Source organism: Podarcis bocagei (assembly GCF_964188305.1).
Source record: "Podarcis bocagei genome assembly, chromosome: 3".
Taxonomy (NCBI): Eukaryota; Metazoa; Chordata; class Lepidosauria; order Squamata; family Lacertidae; genus Podarcis; species Podarcis bocagei.
This window is the reverse complement of record NC_138127.1, coordinates 99,040,501-99,056,251: the sequence shown is the minus strand read 5'-3', so window position 1 is coordinate 99,056,251 and position 15,751 is coordinate 99,040,501. Positions and strand designations below refer to the sequence as shown.

Here is a 15,751-nt window from a genome sequence, read left to right as displayed (position 1 = left end):
TCCAGCACCATAATTCAAAAGCATAAATTCTTTGGCAATCAGCCTTCTTGATGGTCCAGCTCTCACTTCCATACATCACTACTGGAAAAACCATAGCTTTAACTATATGGACCTGCTTTTAATTGCCCAAACCCCCAAGACTCCCTGGAAAAGACCCTGATGCTGGGAAAGATTGAGGGCTCAAGGAGAAGGGGACGGCAGAGGACAAGATGGTTGGACAGTGTTCTCAAAGCTACCAGCATGAATTTGATCAAACTGCGGGAAGCAGTGGAGACAGGAGTGTCTGGTGTGCTCTGGTCCATGGGGTCACGAAGAGTCGGAAACGACTAAACAACAACAACCACAAGCACATGGTAGTATAGCCACATCCGGGAATACACTGGCCCGACTAATCACAAAGAATCATAGGTTCCTTTCCATTCTTAATTTTGCAAGCGTCTAAAGAACTGAGCGGATGATTAGAAAATTAATCATAAAGGTAGAGTTTTTCAAACTTCGTTATGTTCTGGACTCTAGGCTTTCACCTGTTGGCAAGTAGAACCCACCAAAGATGCCCCTGGGGACAAGGCTTTTACACCAGTGTAGGGTTCATTTGTGTGCACATGCTTTTTCACCTCTGCATTCATAGAAGTGATCCCGAGGGTCATCTAGTTCAACCTCTCCTTACTGCTGCCTTGGTTCGTTGCCTGTCTTCTCTTCCTTGCTCAAGCCCCCCACCCTTGGGTGAAAGGTTATCCTGCCTTCCAGAGGGTTGGACTAGATGACCCTTGTGGGTCTTTCCAACTCTGCAATACTATGAAGAATTCTGGAAACCTGGTAAGCCATGAATATTGCAAAAAATGGGGGGGAGAACCCCAAACCCACCCCCCAATCAAATTAAGGCAACATAACAAAAATTACTGCTGAATATTGCATGGTTCTGCACAAGTGTTATGCAAATTTCTGTTTTTGTGCTGCGTGTGGCATCTACAACCCTTGTAAATTCTAGTTTGAGGATAGGGTTGAAAATGTATAGTAGTCAATCCCTGATACATGGTGGTGGATGCAGGACCCAACTAGCTATGGCATGCAACTTCAATACAGTAGATGCTTGGGTTGCGAACATGATCTGTGCATGATGCATGTTTGCAACCCACAGTGTTCACAACCCACGTCCGGTTGCAATTCGGCGCTTCTGCACATGCGCGACCACCGAAACCCGAAAGTAACCCATTCCAGTACTTCCAGGTTTCGGTGGTCTGCAACCCAAAAAGACGCAACCTGAAGCGGCTGTAACCCGAGGTATGATTGTATTCTTGTTAGCTCCTTCCCTTTTCTCTAGCTGAGTAAAATGTGAATCTGCCCAGTTCTGTAACCTGTGCAAAACCTCTACTTTTTCTTGGCACAAGTAAGTGCTCAGCTTTGCCATTAGTCACACTTCCAGGCTTTTCTCTGCAGCAGCCAGGAGGACTAGACGCTTGCCCTCCAGTTGTAAGTCACTGCACTGCACTTGGGAACCTGCCCACACTGCTGGTGCAGTGCCGTGCACTGCTGCAGCACTGGCGTGGCTTTGCTGGCGTGGTTTCCGGTATACCCCAACTCTAGTTATTGAACCAGGAAATTCATGGTGTCAGTTCAGATAAATGCTGGTGGGGCTGGATTTTAAGACAAAGCAAACAAAAAGCCCTGCGTATTGCCATCGGAAAAACTTATCGCAAGCACAAATTGAGGATTGGCTGGCGTGCTCTGCAAATCCTTCCAAACTGCTTGGAGTGGTGGCAAGCCAAATTGTGGTCTGTACTTTTAAGAAGGAGCAGCAGGCTGACCAGTTCTACTTTAAAAAAAGAGATCCATTTTAAAGTGGCTGGCTTAGGTACACAGCAGCCCAAAATTCGGCTCCCTGCAATGTTAGCATCGACATAGTCAAATGTACTTAAAAAAATAAAAATAGAACCTGGAAATTGATCCATGCCATACGCCAGTCAGCAATCAAGCATCTGTAAAATACCTGCAAAGGCTGAAAGCTGATGCAGGGTAAGAATAGTTTGCAATGGAGCAAGTCGCCCAGGGCATATTTCACCTCTGTCCTGAACTCACTCGTGTGGGGAACCCTTGGCCCGCCAGATGTGACTGAGTTGCAACTCACATCAACTCTAGCCTTCAACCATGCTTGCTAAGGCTGAAGGGAAGCTGTAGTTCAGGAACACCTGCAGGGTCAAAGGCTCACCACACTTGGCTTAGGCTAATCGCTGCAGGGCCCACCTTACAGGGAGGTGGTAACTATGGTTAAGTATTTTGAATACTTGAAATGCTGTACACAGATGTACAGTGGTACCTCTGGTTGCGAACGGGATCTGTTCCGGAGCCCCGTTTGCAACCTGAGCAGAATGCAACCTGCATCTGTGCGTACACGGGTCGCGATTTGCCGCTTCTGCACATGCGTGTGACGTCATTTTGAGTGTCTGCGCATGCGCGAGCGGCGAAACCCGGAAGTAACCCGTTCCGTTACTTCCAGGTCGCCGTGGGCCGCAACCTGAAAACGCTCAACCTGAAGCGTCTTTAACCTGAGGTATGACTGTATTATTTGCCTGCATGCATTTACTGGGCTTAAATTTTCATTTAGACCATGTATTATTTTCACCTTGGGTCCTTTCATGCTGCCTGTAAGACCTCCTTGCCCTGGTGCGATAACGATCTAGCAACCCACCAGTTATTTGGATATACACAGTGTTAAAAAGCTCTGTGTGTGTGTGTGTGTGTGTTTCTGTCTTGCATCGTCAAGTCTCTTTCCCCCTGCCCTCCCCATCCCGTTTTTGGTACGGGCAACAAGCAAACGGTTGCCACGGTAAGCAGATTGAAGCGAGGAATTAGCGCGGGGAATATCAGTAGCCTAGTTACAGATTGCACTGCGTCAGTCTTCTCCACACCCAGAAGACAGTCAGGTGACTTAAGTCCTGCAGCAGCCGTGCAGCAGGCAAGAGACTGCAGACCTCTGCTGGAGGAAGCCTGATGTGTCATCTGTCGGCAGCTTTATTTCTCCAACTGCACCCTTTCCATTGGTATGCATAATTGATAATCCCAGCTGGAGGGGCAGATCCATTGTGAAGAGAGATGGACAGCCAGCCGAGCAATTGGAAGGATAAGGGTATTTCCAGTTTTACTGTCATTTCTTTTTAAGCTTTTAACGATGCTGTGGGCTGCTCCCTGTGCAAAAGAGGCTTATAGTGTGCGTTTTTCTCTAGAGGAGCAGTTTTTCTAGGAATGGGCATGAGGGCTAATGGCAAGAGTGTGGAGGGTGGGGAGTCCTTCAGAAGATCAGCAATGAGGAATATCTAAATATGGGGGAGCGTGGGGCGGGGGAAGGGTCATTTGCCTGACGCTCTGAATGTTTTAGTGGATTAAGCCCTGCCATCTGACGGCACAGGACAGCTTGCCTTTGGTATGTCCTGGTTGTACAAATGTCAGGGCCAGCTTCCATTTAGCTGATGTGCTGGCTCAGAGAGAGAGAGAGAGGAGCTTTTCTTATAATAAAAAAATCGACCCAAAAAATGCTGCTAGTGGTTAACGTAATGTAATTTGCTAAATTAATGGGCTTTCACCTCTGGATACAGTGCTGTCCTTTTACAAAGCAGAGTCCAGCAATACAGTTTCAAGTCTCCCTTGTTTTCACAGCCTCTCTCGTTCCTTGCTTTGTGACGCTATTTTTAGTTGGTTGTCTTAATGTTTGATATTGGGGGGTTGTGGGTTCCCATGACTTACAAAACTGTTTGCCTTGCTTTTAATTGCAAAACCGGCATTGCCAATCTGAAGCACGCTGGGATAAAATAAGTACCTATAGTTAAAACGGTTGACCTTCGCCCCTGCAGCCGCTGTTCTTTGTAATCTCTGTGTTGTGAAACTGTAAGAATTTTAAGTCTGTGCGGCACATTTAAGCTTTGGGTTGTGAAAACAGGCTCTCTTTTCCTTCCCCTCCCTCCCCCCAGCTTTTAATCCAGCTATCCAAAACAATACTTTTCTTAAAGGGGTTGGGTGTGCGATGATGGGGCAACCCAGCCAGTCTGATACAGAGTCCAAGGTCCACAGTTGTGTGTTTCAAAAGCTTATGTATGTACGTTGCTTTCAGAATTTGCTTCAGTCATGCTCTCCCCTCCACCTCTTGAAGTGTTTGGCGTCGCCAAGTGTGGATGGATGCATATTAAGCTGTTTTATGCAGAGTCAAGCTATTGGTCCCTACAGCCCACTGTTGCTCCCTCTGCTTGGCTTTGGCACGCTCTCCCTCACATGTGCCAAGCTTGCAGTGACCAACAAATTGTATATATGCATGCTGTTACTTCCCTTTTGGTGACGTATGCGATCCCAGTCTTGGAAAGTAAGGGTTACATTGGGTGGCGGATTAAAATTGCGTCGTTCTAATGAGGTAGGAAGCTTTTGTTTTCCGTTTAAGACTTATCCAGAGGGGTGATTTCCCATACTCAGATCCAGCGCATATGACACACACAAACTTCGTGGGGATTGTGCTGATCCTCACCAGTCCAAATGGCAGAAGCAGGCTTAGTAAGGTCAGCAGGGTGGCATAGCTCAGTCAAGGGGCTGCCATTTCCCTTTTTCTCCGCGATGCTTCCTCCTCCATTTCAGATTTAGTTCTGAAATCATCCGTAGAGAGCTTAAAGCCAACCTCCTTACCCCTTTCAGCACTTTACAAATGTCCCCCCCCCTTTTGACTTCCATTGCCATGGCCGCCATGTTTGAAGACCAACTGAGGCCATAGACCAGCCTTTGGCAACCTGGTGCTTTCCAGATTATTTTGGGGGGGATCACAACTCCCATCAGCCCCAGCCAGCACAGCTGATGGGACTTGTAGTCCAAAACACAGGGAAGGGCATCAGGTTGGCAAACACTAAGTTGGATGGTTTGTTGACTAACAGAGTGTCCTTGGTTACTACGTGGGTGAATACCTTGCTGCAAAGAGGTAGCTTCATCAGCTACACTAGAGAAAGGAGGAGGATTAAAATGGGTTGGTTTAGGCGCTTCCCAGTACAGACACACACAGGTTGCAATGTTTCCCCACACACTTCCTCACAAGAAAGCCTTGTTGGGAATGAATGAAATTCCCTTACCAGTGGTGTACAAGTCTAAAATCAGCAGCTTAGGGTATCCCCATCTTTCCCCACCCCCTAAAGGAGAAGGACCCTCTTTCGAAGTTTTTTATCATGAGCATTAAGACTGTGCTTTTGATTACTTGGCTGCATAATTCAGAGCTGGTATATGGGATGGAATCTACCAACATAGAATTGTAGAATTGGAAGGGACCATGAAGACCATCTACTCCACCCGTTTTCAATGCAGGAATCTTTTACCCAGTGCTTTTTTTCTGGGGGGACGCAGGGGTACACATGCCCCTAAACGTTTTGTGAATCTAAGTTTGGCCTCATTTAGAGGAAGTGTTTCAATATGAGTAGGAAAACGAGAGTACCCCTAAACATTTTTTTACAGAAAAAAAGCACTTCTTTTACCCAGCGTTTGGCTCAAACCCATGGTCCTGAGATTAGGAGCCTGGATTAACACCTGGAACAAGTAATTGTTTGATAAATAACAAATAATAGTTCTATTGTCCTAACTCAGGGGTCTCCAAACTGTGGTCTGTGGACCACCAGTGGTGCCCAGCTTCATTCAGGTGGCCCACAACACGCCTGTAGATTTGTGCCTGAAGATGAGAGAGAAGGCACACCCGCTGCGTTACATATTCGTATTAATTTTAAATTGTATTTCCGTGCCCCTTTTTATTGTATTGCATGTTTTGCATTTATTGCAGCCGCAATAAAACACAGAAAGTGTAAGAAATAAAAGAAAGCAACACAGATACAATGGGAACCCCTACAGCAATTAGCACAGCGCATTGCAATTGCCGCAAAGGGCAGAAAATTTGATAAGTGGTCCGCCAAGACCCTCAGTGGTCTGTCAGGTGGTCCATCCAGAGGAGAGTTTGGAAACCATTCCCCATACCTGATATAATTGACCCCCGCTTCTTTAAAGCTATCGTAACCTTGATGTCTGTAGTAGTCCTCTTTCCCTGCTCTTTAGTGCAGTGGCACCTCGGGTTAAGTACTTAATTCATTCCGGAGGTCCGTACTTAACCTGAAACTGTTCTTAACCTGAAGCACCACTTTAGCTAATGGGGCCTCCTGCTGCTGTCGTGCCGCCGGAGCCCGATTTCTGTTCTTATCCTGAAGCAAAGTTCTTAACCTGAAGCACTATTTCTGGGTTAGCGGAGTGTGTAACCTGAAGCGTATGTAACCTGAAGCGTATGTAACCTGAAGCGTATGTAACCCGAGGTACCACTGTAGTCCTCTTCTTCCCTCTTTCTCTCACTTCCCACCATACTCCCCCCTTCACTTCACTTCACCCCCCCCCAAGTTTCCTAAAAAGAGCTGCAGTTAATCTGGTGCAAGTGAACCTTTGGTAAATAGCCTCTTGAAACTGAAGCCCCTGCGTGAAGGGGTTGCGGGGAAGAGGGACCTTTCTGTGTTGCGTGGATACTCTGGTGACGCCCCAGAGATAACTTTGGATCCAAACAGGTGTTGCACAAGCACCCCTCTCTCTCTGGCCCACATTCCCGAGCCAAAAGTATATTTTTAAGAGAAGCTGGCGCTGTGCCCGATTCCCCAGCTGTGTTTTGTTTGGCTAATGTTTTAGGCCTGGGTGATAGGCGGGGGACACCTGTTGGACAAGATCCAAGGGGCTGTGCAAAGAGAGCAGCTTCCTCTTCTTTTCTGCCACGAGATGCGCCCGTGCATCCGTGCTGTGTGCCTGCAGAGCTCCACTCCCTGGCGAAAGAGGAGAATGTGAATTTCAAGAGCTTCCATGGAAAAAAGCTGTAGGGCCAAATTAGGCATGGCATTAATTGGACGGATGCCATTAGCATGGTTGTTTTTTTTAAAAAAAGAAAGTGTAAATAGCTGCATCAAGGAGCCCATAGTTGCACAGTTGAACTCTGCCTCTCCCTTACTATTTATTGTCCTGACAACGCAGCTCCTCCAATGCTATTTTCATTTGGAGGGAAGTCCCTAGTATAGCTCTGCCTCTTTGCCAAGCCCCTTGAGGCAAGCCCACGCTTGGTACTAGAGTCTGTGCTTGCACTTGGAAGGATATATTGCTTGGTGGATATATTCCTGCTCGGTGGATAGATTGTTCCTCATGTTCTTCACCTTGAAGTTCTGGCAATTTGCTGCACGGCCGTAAAAATTCCTAGGTTTATTTGTTTTTGTTTACCTAATTTAAACATTTATACACGCTTTCCCAGCAAATGGATCCAAAGCGGTATACACGAAAAGAACAAAAAGGTTATCAGCCTGTTCTTAAAACATCATTATCTTCAGGTTATTAGAAATGAATTAGTGACCTGTAGTATTCTCCCGATTCTCATTTTCCAAAGAAGGAAAGGAGAAAAATGTTGGTTGGTTAGCACACCTTTCATAGAAATTTGCCTGTGTATGAAGAAAAAGAACACCCCTTTTTACTGTCTTAAGCGCTACCAAAAAACACTTGTTTAAAAGCTGCAAAACGTCCGCTCTTTCCTAAGTGAGTTCCCAGTTCCCATCCTGACGCACTCTTGTCAGATATGGAACTTGTCCAAAAGCAACGCTGCAATTGCAACCCTGTAGCAATATATTTGCTTCTCTTAAACACCATTCAAAGAATTAAACAACAAGAAGAGCATATGGACAGTGTTACAACCTCTTTCTCCTCAAATATATATACCTTTTATGCGGTTCCCCCCTGCCCTGTTTTTAAAGGAATGCCGTTTGACTACCGTAGCTGCCTCTGTCTGAAATCTAAATGTAGAGCGTAGCATATAGCTGCAAACATATGTTCTGCATTCCAAGGAATTACAGGGGAAACGGCCATTGGACGAGGGCTTAAAATACTGTGTGGTAGTCTGGGGTGTTCCTAACTGTGCATCAGCGAGGCTGCAGGCAGTTGCGTATATCAGATGACCTTTGAGTGCCCTAGCAGGAAGTGGAAAGGTTTGCTAGTCAGCTGTGCAAAATCTGAGTGCATGCAGACAACCCTGGCAAGATGGATGCCAGAAGTGGTGAGTATGCGTTGTGGTGTCGACGTTTGCGTTGCTGCGAGCTCTTGCATTTATTGTCTGGTTTGCACTCAAGAGACCGTGTGGTTCGGTGTGCGTTTTATTTAATTCTCTAGCGGAGGGGAGAATGTTCAGGATAGACACAGAATCCTTATTTTGTACAGCAGCTGCAGTTGGCATTCCAGAGTTGTGCTGTGCTTTTTTATTTATTAAGGTTTTAATAGGAAGACTGCAGAGCTCTGACTTATCCAGACAGTTGCATTAAAAGCAAAGGGAAGATTGTAACTGGGTGAGCTGTGTATGCGAGGCACTGCTAGCACAGCTATTTTTAGATTCACCAAGTGACAGTCCTTGTGCTTACCAAATGTAGTCAGACATTTGCTTTGGAATAGGCCTGGGTTGTTTCGTTTTGTTCTTTGAAGGGCAGAAATTGTAGATCCTTCACATTTGAAATGCGTTTGCCTCTGGCCAGGTGGCTGTTCAGAATACCCTTCTGTGTGTCTCTGCCAGTGGATACGTTTGGCTTTCATTTTAAAAGGAAGCAAAAGGCAGTTTATCTTGTACGTATTACTCAAGAACTGTACCAGTTGTGACCTAGAAAACGACTGTAGTGTTGTAATTGTTCAAATAAAAAACCTAAAAAATAAAAATCCCAGGTTTAAATGTTTATGCACAGCACACACACACACACACACACAGGCTTGTATTTTGGGATTTGTGAATTAAGCTATAGGAGATAATGGCAGAAAAAACAAACCACATACACACACACACACACACACACACACACACACACACTGGTTCAAGGCACTCAGTAACTGCTTTCAGACATAATACTAAACCATGGTTTCATGTTACAGAAGTAAGCTGCAGCCAGTCTCAGGTTTCTCGCTCTTCCCCTCCCTATCTCCTGCACAACCCAGAGGAGGATTTTGGCATGGACTACTTTCAGTTTCCTTTAATCTCTGTTCGTTGTATTGGAACCTGGGATTGTGGTTCGTCACTAATTATGGTCAGTTTCAAACAAGCTAACTTCAAACTATGGTTTCTGAAGCTGGCTTATTTAAGGGCAGTCACAGGCTGCAGCTCTTGTCATGTAGAACTCGGTTTAGTGTTGTGTCCAAACACAGCCATTGGCTCCCGAGTTAATTTGTCGACCAGGTGTGTTTGGAATCAGCCCTCTAAGGCAGCCAGACGCCTGTGTTCTGGTTCTTGAGACTCCTGTTTATATGGCTTCCATACAGTTAGGAGTGTATGCATTCCTCACTTTGCAAAAATAAAAAGTCACCTACGACTGGGTCACCTGTCAAGGCAAAGGTGTCTTTGAAAAGGCTTTTGGTTTGCATGCAAGCTGGTCCTGTGGTGTGTTTGCTGTTGTGGTTTATTATTTTTTAAAAAACTATGTTGAGTTCATTGGTTTGGCTTTCGGTATACAATTGTTTTCAGTCATTATTAGCATTGGGGAGGAGTTCTAGACATGGTGGCGCAGAAACATTTTTAATAAACAGAAACAAAATATTCAGTGTGACAAAATCCTCTGGAGAAAATTGGACCTGTTCCTTTAAACACTGCCTAATTTAAATAATGGAATGATTCCAATATTTGAGGCTTTCCTTTAACTGTAGTCCAATGTGGTTGGGATATCACTGATACTTTTACACGTTGTCAAAAACAAAACAGAAACATAATATATAATTGATGATACTGCTGTGACACACAGAGAGCCAGCAGTGACACTCTTTCCCACATCCCCTTTCAGCTCTATGCAATTTGCAAGGCTCAATTTAATTCTACTGGGTCTGACTTTTACTCAAGGTTGTCTGGAAAAGTGAAATGAGCCTATGCATGACTTCTGTTTCTCTGCTTCGGGGGTGGCCATAGGGAGTGGTGCCTGTGGTTCAAAAATACAAATGTACCCAAGGGCCTGTCCCTGGGGCATATGATTCCTGAATTTAATATCCAGTGTGGCATTCCATACTATATTCTATTCTCTGGGGTATAGCGGAACTGTGTGATGTTGCAGTGGAAGAGATTAAAGCGGTAGGAATGTTGTATTCAATATGCCAAATATGGTTTGCAGATTTCTTTGTAACATTTGTGTTCCACACCTCTTCCCAAGAGCCTAGAACTGTGTATTAGCCCGTAGAACAGCCCAGCTGTGACCTCTTAGGTAGGGAAGACTACAGAGTGAGTGCCATGACTGAATGTGAGATTTGAACTGCAGTTTCCCCTGTCCAAGGTTCTGTTTCATGGTGGGCTTCATGATTTGGTGAGTGGGTTTAGACCTGGCTTTCCCCATGTGCAAACAGAGCACCCTCTTCCTTACACCGTATTTTTCCATAAGGGTGTTGTCGCTAATATATTTCTGTCTGCCCCTGGGAGATAAGACCTGTTGGAAATTGTACCCATTGTTTTTTGGCCTTGATGATGGAAACCTGTTGTGCTGGTAGGAGAGGAAAGCAGCCTTGTTCTTGAGAATAGCAGTTTTGAAAACCCCATCCGTACACTGCTAGTGCCAGCCTGCTTATTCCGATTCCTGGGAACCTCAAACCCAAATGAGCACCACTGCACTATGCTTGCTGCCTTCATCAAACCCATAACAAGAGACAACTTATATTGCTGTGATGGCAAGTGCGTTTTCCTTCTGCTCACCTGGGGCCAAGTGGTCTCTTCCTGAAGGAGCAGGTGAGAGAGAAATTATACTCCAGGCCTGGTGGGGGCAGCAACAACCCCATCAGGGTTAAGGTGCTTCTTTGGCTTAGTCTGTTATCGCAGCGGCATATGAGGAAAATCAAGCCCTGTACTGTTATTCTGACTTCTCCTTAAACAGGGTCTATTAACTTTTCTGAGCCATCGTGGTGTTTGACACCACACACGTACTAAATTTCCGTGAGAAAATCGCCAACGTTTGATGCATGAGTGTGTTTTTATCTATGCATGTGTGTTAGAAGTGCATTCGTATATACATTGTGTGTTTGTGTGTGGAAAAAAAAAGTTGAGGCTATATTGTTTTGGCAATGTCTTCTAATCTCCTTTCTCTTTAAATCTCTCTAGTTGTTGACCTCCTTTACTGGCGAGACGTTAAGAAGACGGGCGTGGTGTTTGGAGCCAGCTTGTTCCTGCTGCTGTCATTAACGGTGTTCAGTATTGTGAGTGTGGTCGCTTACATTGCCTTGGTCCTCCTGTCTGTGACCATCAGTTTTAGGATATACAAGGGAGTTATCCAGGCAATCCAGAAGTCTGAGGAAGGCCACCCATTTAGGTGAGTGTGTCACCGTACCCACAATCAGTTGTTAAGGGGAGAGGATGTGAGGTTGTACACTCCCCTCCAAGCAAGACTTTGTTTTGCCCTTACCACCACTAGTTCATTTGTAATACCACATATCTGTAGGAATCCTTGCTTGAGGCAGCTCTCATCAATAACCTACAAAATTCACTAATAGGCGCAAGGCATAAAACAACGTTCAAATAGCCATATAAACAAGTAACTAACCTAAACATCTCACATTGACAAAATTAAGCAACCCACTGTTAATCTCTACTGAAAAAGTCCTTCTAGCTGTCCTGATGCCTGACACTAGTTGCCATGTACCCTTGTAGCTCAATGCTAGAACATCTGCTTTGCATGCAGGAGGTCGTGGGTACAATTCTGGGGGCTGTGAGAGAATCCTGTCTGAAATCCTAGAGAGGCTCTGCTAGTCAGTATAGAAGTACTGAGCAAGGTGGACTAATGATCTTACTCAGCATAAGGCTGCTTCCTGTGGTCTTCTGATGATCTTCTTCTTCTTCTTTGGCAATCACTCATAGCTGAGTAAGATTGTCTTCCATAAACACGGTTTTAACAATGAGTCTGTAAGCTTCATTGGCTGCGCAATCAAGGTTCGCATGTAGAGGCACTGGGGTCTCTCGCTACCCTCAAAAAAGTACCCCTAGCTGTACTCCCGCAAATGCAAACACGTCTCTTTCACACACCATGGTTGGCCAAGCTTGCATTTTGCAAAGGATAATTATAACATTAATGTAGAGCAGGGCCATTTAATCCCATTTTAAAGATAGGGAGGTTGGGTAGTAGTGGCTTCCCTAAGCCAGTCACTAGGGTCTAGCTAAACTGACCCTTGAGTGGAGATTTTTAGCTTAAAACAACAACAACAACTTTCTCCCACTCCGCTTCTTAAAAAACCATCTTTAGATGCGGCCACGATGGCCAACTATCGCCCAGTCTCAAATCTTCCATTCCTGGGCAAGGTGATTGAGCGGGTGGTTGCTGAACAACTCCAGGCACGCCTGGAAGAAGCGGACCATTTGGATCCCTTCCAGTCGGGATTCAGGCCTCATCATGGGACTGAAACTGCCTTGGTCGCACTGGTTGATGATCTCCGGCGGGCTAGGGACAAAGGTGAGAGCTGTTTCCTAGTTCTGCTGGATCTCTCAGCGGCGTTTGATACCATCGACCATAGCATCCTTCTGGACCGTCTTGAGGGGCTGGGAGCTGGGGGCACTGTTATACAGTGGTTCCGCTCCTTCCTCCTGGGCCGTGTTCAGAAAGTGGTGGTGGGGGATGAGTGTTCAGACCCTTGGGCCCTCACTTGTGGGGTGCCTCAGGGTTCTGTCCTCTCCCCCATGCTTTTTAACATCTATATGAAGCCGCTGGGAGAGATCATCAGGAGGTTTGGGCTGGGTGTTCATCAGTATGCGGATGACACCCAGCTCTACCTCTCTTTTAAATCAGAACCAGTGAAGGCGGTGAAGGTCCTGTGTGAGTGTCTGGAGGCGGTTGGAGGATGGATGGCGGCTAACAGATTGAGGTTGAATCCTGACAAGACAGAAGTACTGTTTTTGGGGGACAGGAGGCGGGCAGGTGTGGAGGATTCCCTGGTCCTGAATGGGGTAACTGTGCCCCTGAAGGACCAGGTGCGCAGCCTGGGAGTCAGTTTGGACTCACAGCTGTCCATGGAGGCACAGGTCAAATCTGTGTCCAGGGCAGCTGTTTACCAGCTCCATCTGGTACGTAGGCTGAGACCCTATCTGCCTGTGGACTGTCTCGCCAGAGTGGTGCATGCTCTGGTTATCTCCCGCTTGGACTACTGCAATGCGCTCTACGTGGGGCTACCTTTGAAGGTGACGCGGAAACTACAACTAATCCAGAATGCGGCAGCTAGACTGGTGACTGGGAGCGGCCGCCGAGACCATATAACACCGGTCTTGAAAGACCTGCATTGGCTCCCAGTACGTTTCCGAGCACAATTCAAAGTGTTGGTGCTGACCTTTAAAGCCCTAAACGGCCTCGGTCCAGTATACCTGAAGGAGCGTCTCCACCCCCATCAGTCTGCCCGGACGCTGAGGTCCAGCGCCGAGGGCCTTCTGGCGGTTCCCTCACTGCGAGAAGCAAAGCTACAGGGAACCAGGCAGAGGGCCTTCTCGGTAGTGGCGCCCGCCCTGTGGAACGCCCTTCCAGCAGATGTCAAAGCGATAAACAACTATCTGACATTCAGGAGACATCTTAAGGCAGCCCTGTTCAGGGAAGTTTTTAACGTGTGACATTTTACTGTATTTTTGGTTTTTATGGAAGCCGCCCAGAGTGGCTGGGGAGGCCCAGCCAGATGGGCGGGGTATAAATAATAAATTATTATTATTATTATTATTATTATTTCTATTCAGGGATAGTCTCAGTAGGCTCCCTTTTGTATCAGTTGTGCACATATCTGTGATCTTCCTTCTATTTTGCTTTGGTGTCTTCACTGGGCTAACCATAGTCTTGGAACAAACACCAATTTGGGTTTCCCTTGGATTGACATTTGCTCCGACTAAGCTTTAAAGAGCGGGTTTTTGCAGGGAAAGCTCTGGAGCAAATAAAAGGGGCACTCAGAGAGCTTTAAATTGCGGGTCATGCCTGGAAAGAGCAGAGGAAAGGTAAGTGTGGATAAGCCCTAGTTCCTTTTCAGCCTTCCTGGGCTTTGGCATGGAGTAGTCTTGCAGGTAGCAGCTCCTGTTGTTGTCTGAGTAATCTTAGGTGCATGTAGAACGCTGCCGGTTTGCTTCACTGGAGTGCCATGATTTTAGTGTTGGCACTGAATTGCAGGGTTTAAATGTTACCTATCTGCCTTCGGATGCCTTGGTGGTACCTTTGAAGACTTTGGGAAGGATGCAGAGCAGAACCTGAGCTGATAACCTTAAATAGCAGTTGAAACAACAAACAGGTTGATGATACAACTGACTACTGCAATGGACACAAGATAATATCACCAAGGCAACTATCTGTAAACAAACACTAAACGTCCATAAAAAAATGGCAAAAGTAGTTTCTTTCCCAAATAGGTTTTATCTTAAACAATTGCAAACACAGTAATTAAAGAGTCCACTTGTCACATATCAGTGGTTCAGTGCTCATTTCTTCTCTTTCCAAAATATATTTTATCTTGAACAATTGCAAACGCAGTAATAAAGAGTCCACTTGTGTTATACCAGTGCTCGGACGTCGTTCTGGTAATCCGACGTTTCGTTGCTAAAGAGCTTAGTCATTGAGCTTTGTAGTAAATAATATACAAAAGAGGACAGTATGTAAACGACTTAAAGCAGGGTTAGGTCTGTCTCCAGCTGCATGCTTATATTGGGAGGAGCATAGAAAGAGGACAATGTCCTTCAGTATGTTAAACCTGCCTGTGAGCAGGCAGGCTCACAGAGGAGCAGTGCCAGCACCCTGAATTGGCCTGGAAGCAAATGGGAAGCCTGTGCAATTATTTCTTTCATTCATGAATCACTTCACACAAGGCATCTCTAAAGGATATAATAGCACACAGTATATTAAAGCAGGTAGAAACAATTGCATATAAAAACAATAACAACTACTATAAATATATTTTTTAAAAAAACAGTTTAAAACAACAATATTGATTCAGATCCAGAACAGTTGGAATAAAGGTGTTTGATGGCTTGTTGGAAGAGTAACGTCTTCAGCTGGCGCTGAAAATAGAGAAAGTTCCTTTCTATGTACAGAAGTTGTCACCATGTTGGTATTCTGTGCTTCAGCATTGGGCTTATATGTTAGTTGACGTGTAAGCTGACACATCAGCTATTAGTTGAATATCTTCCCCTGTTATGCGCAGAGGGAGATAGCTATGGTCATTGTTGTTTAGTCGTTTAGTCATGTCAGACTCTTCTTGACCCCATTGACCAGAGCACGCCAGGCACTCCTGTCTTCCACTGCCTCCCGCAGTTTGGTCAGACTCATGTTGGTAGCTTTGAGAACCCTGTCCAACCATCTTGTCCTCTGTCGTCCCCTTCTCCTTGTGCCCTCCATCTTTCCCCACATCAGGGTCTTTTCCAGGGAGTCTTGTCTTCTCATGAGGTGGCCAAAGTATTGGAGCCTCAGCTTCACGATCTGTCCTTCCAGTGAGCACTCAGGGCTGGTTTCCTTCAGAATGGATAGGTTTGATCTTCTTGCAGTCCATGGGACTCTCAAGAGTCTCCTCCAGCACCATAATTCAAAAGCATCAATTCTTCGGCGATCAGCCTTCTTTATGGTCCTGCTCTCACTTCCATACATCATCTATGGTCATAGAATCATAGAAGTGAAGAATTGGAAGGGATATCTAGTCCACCCCCCTGCAATGCAGGAATCCCAGCTAAAGCATCCATGACAGATGACCACCACCCTGCCACCCTTGTGCACACTGTGTCCCTTGG

General features: G+C 45.8%; 1 protein-coding gene and 1 long non-coding RNA gene across 7 annotated transcripts in view; one reads left to right on the top strand and one right to left on the bottom strand.

The window, feature by feature from the left end:
- RTN4 (reticulon 4) overlaps positions 1–15,751 on the top strand; it is a 65,423-nt gene that overhangs the window by 33,603 nt on the left and 16,069 nt on the right. For 4 of the 6 annotated variants that reach the window (XM_081188415.1, XM_081188414.1, XM_081188416.1 and 1 more), the window contains one exon: positions 11,123–11,330. In XM_081188415.1, coding sequence (XP_081044541.1) covers positions 11,123–11,330 — 208 coding nt within the window. Of the gene's footprint in view, positions 1–2,924; positions 3,125–7,924; positions 8,072–11,122; positions 11,331–15,751 lie in introns of those variants that run through there. The other 2 variants (XM_081188418.1, XM_081188419.1) reach the window with 2 other exon arrangements.
- On the bottom strand, positions 4,779–7,792 carry LOC308584299. The gene is made up of 2 exons (XR_014006755.1): positions 6,307–7,792; positions 4,779–6,274 (listed from the first exon to the last, which is right to left on the bottom strand). It is a non-coding gene; the product is annotated as an uncharacterized lncRNA (long non-coding RNA).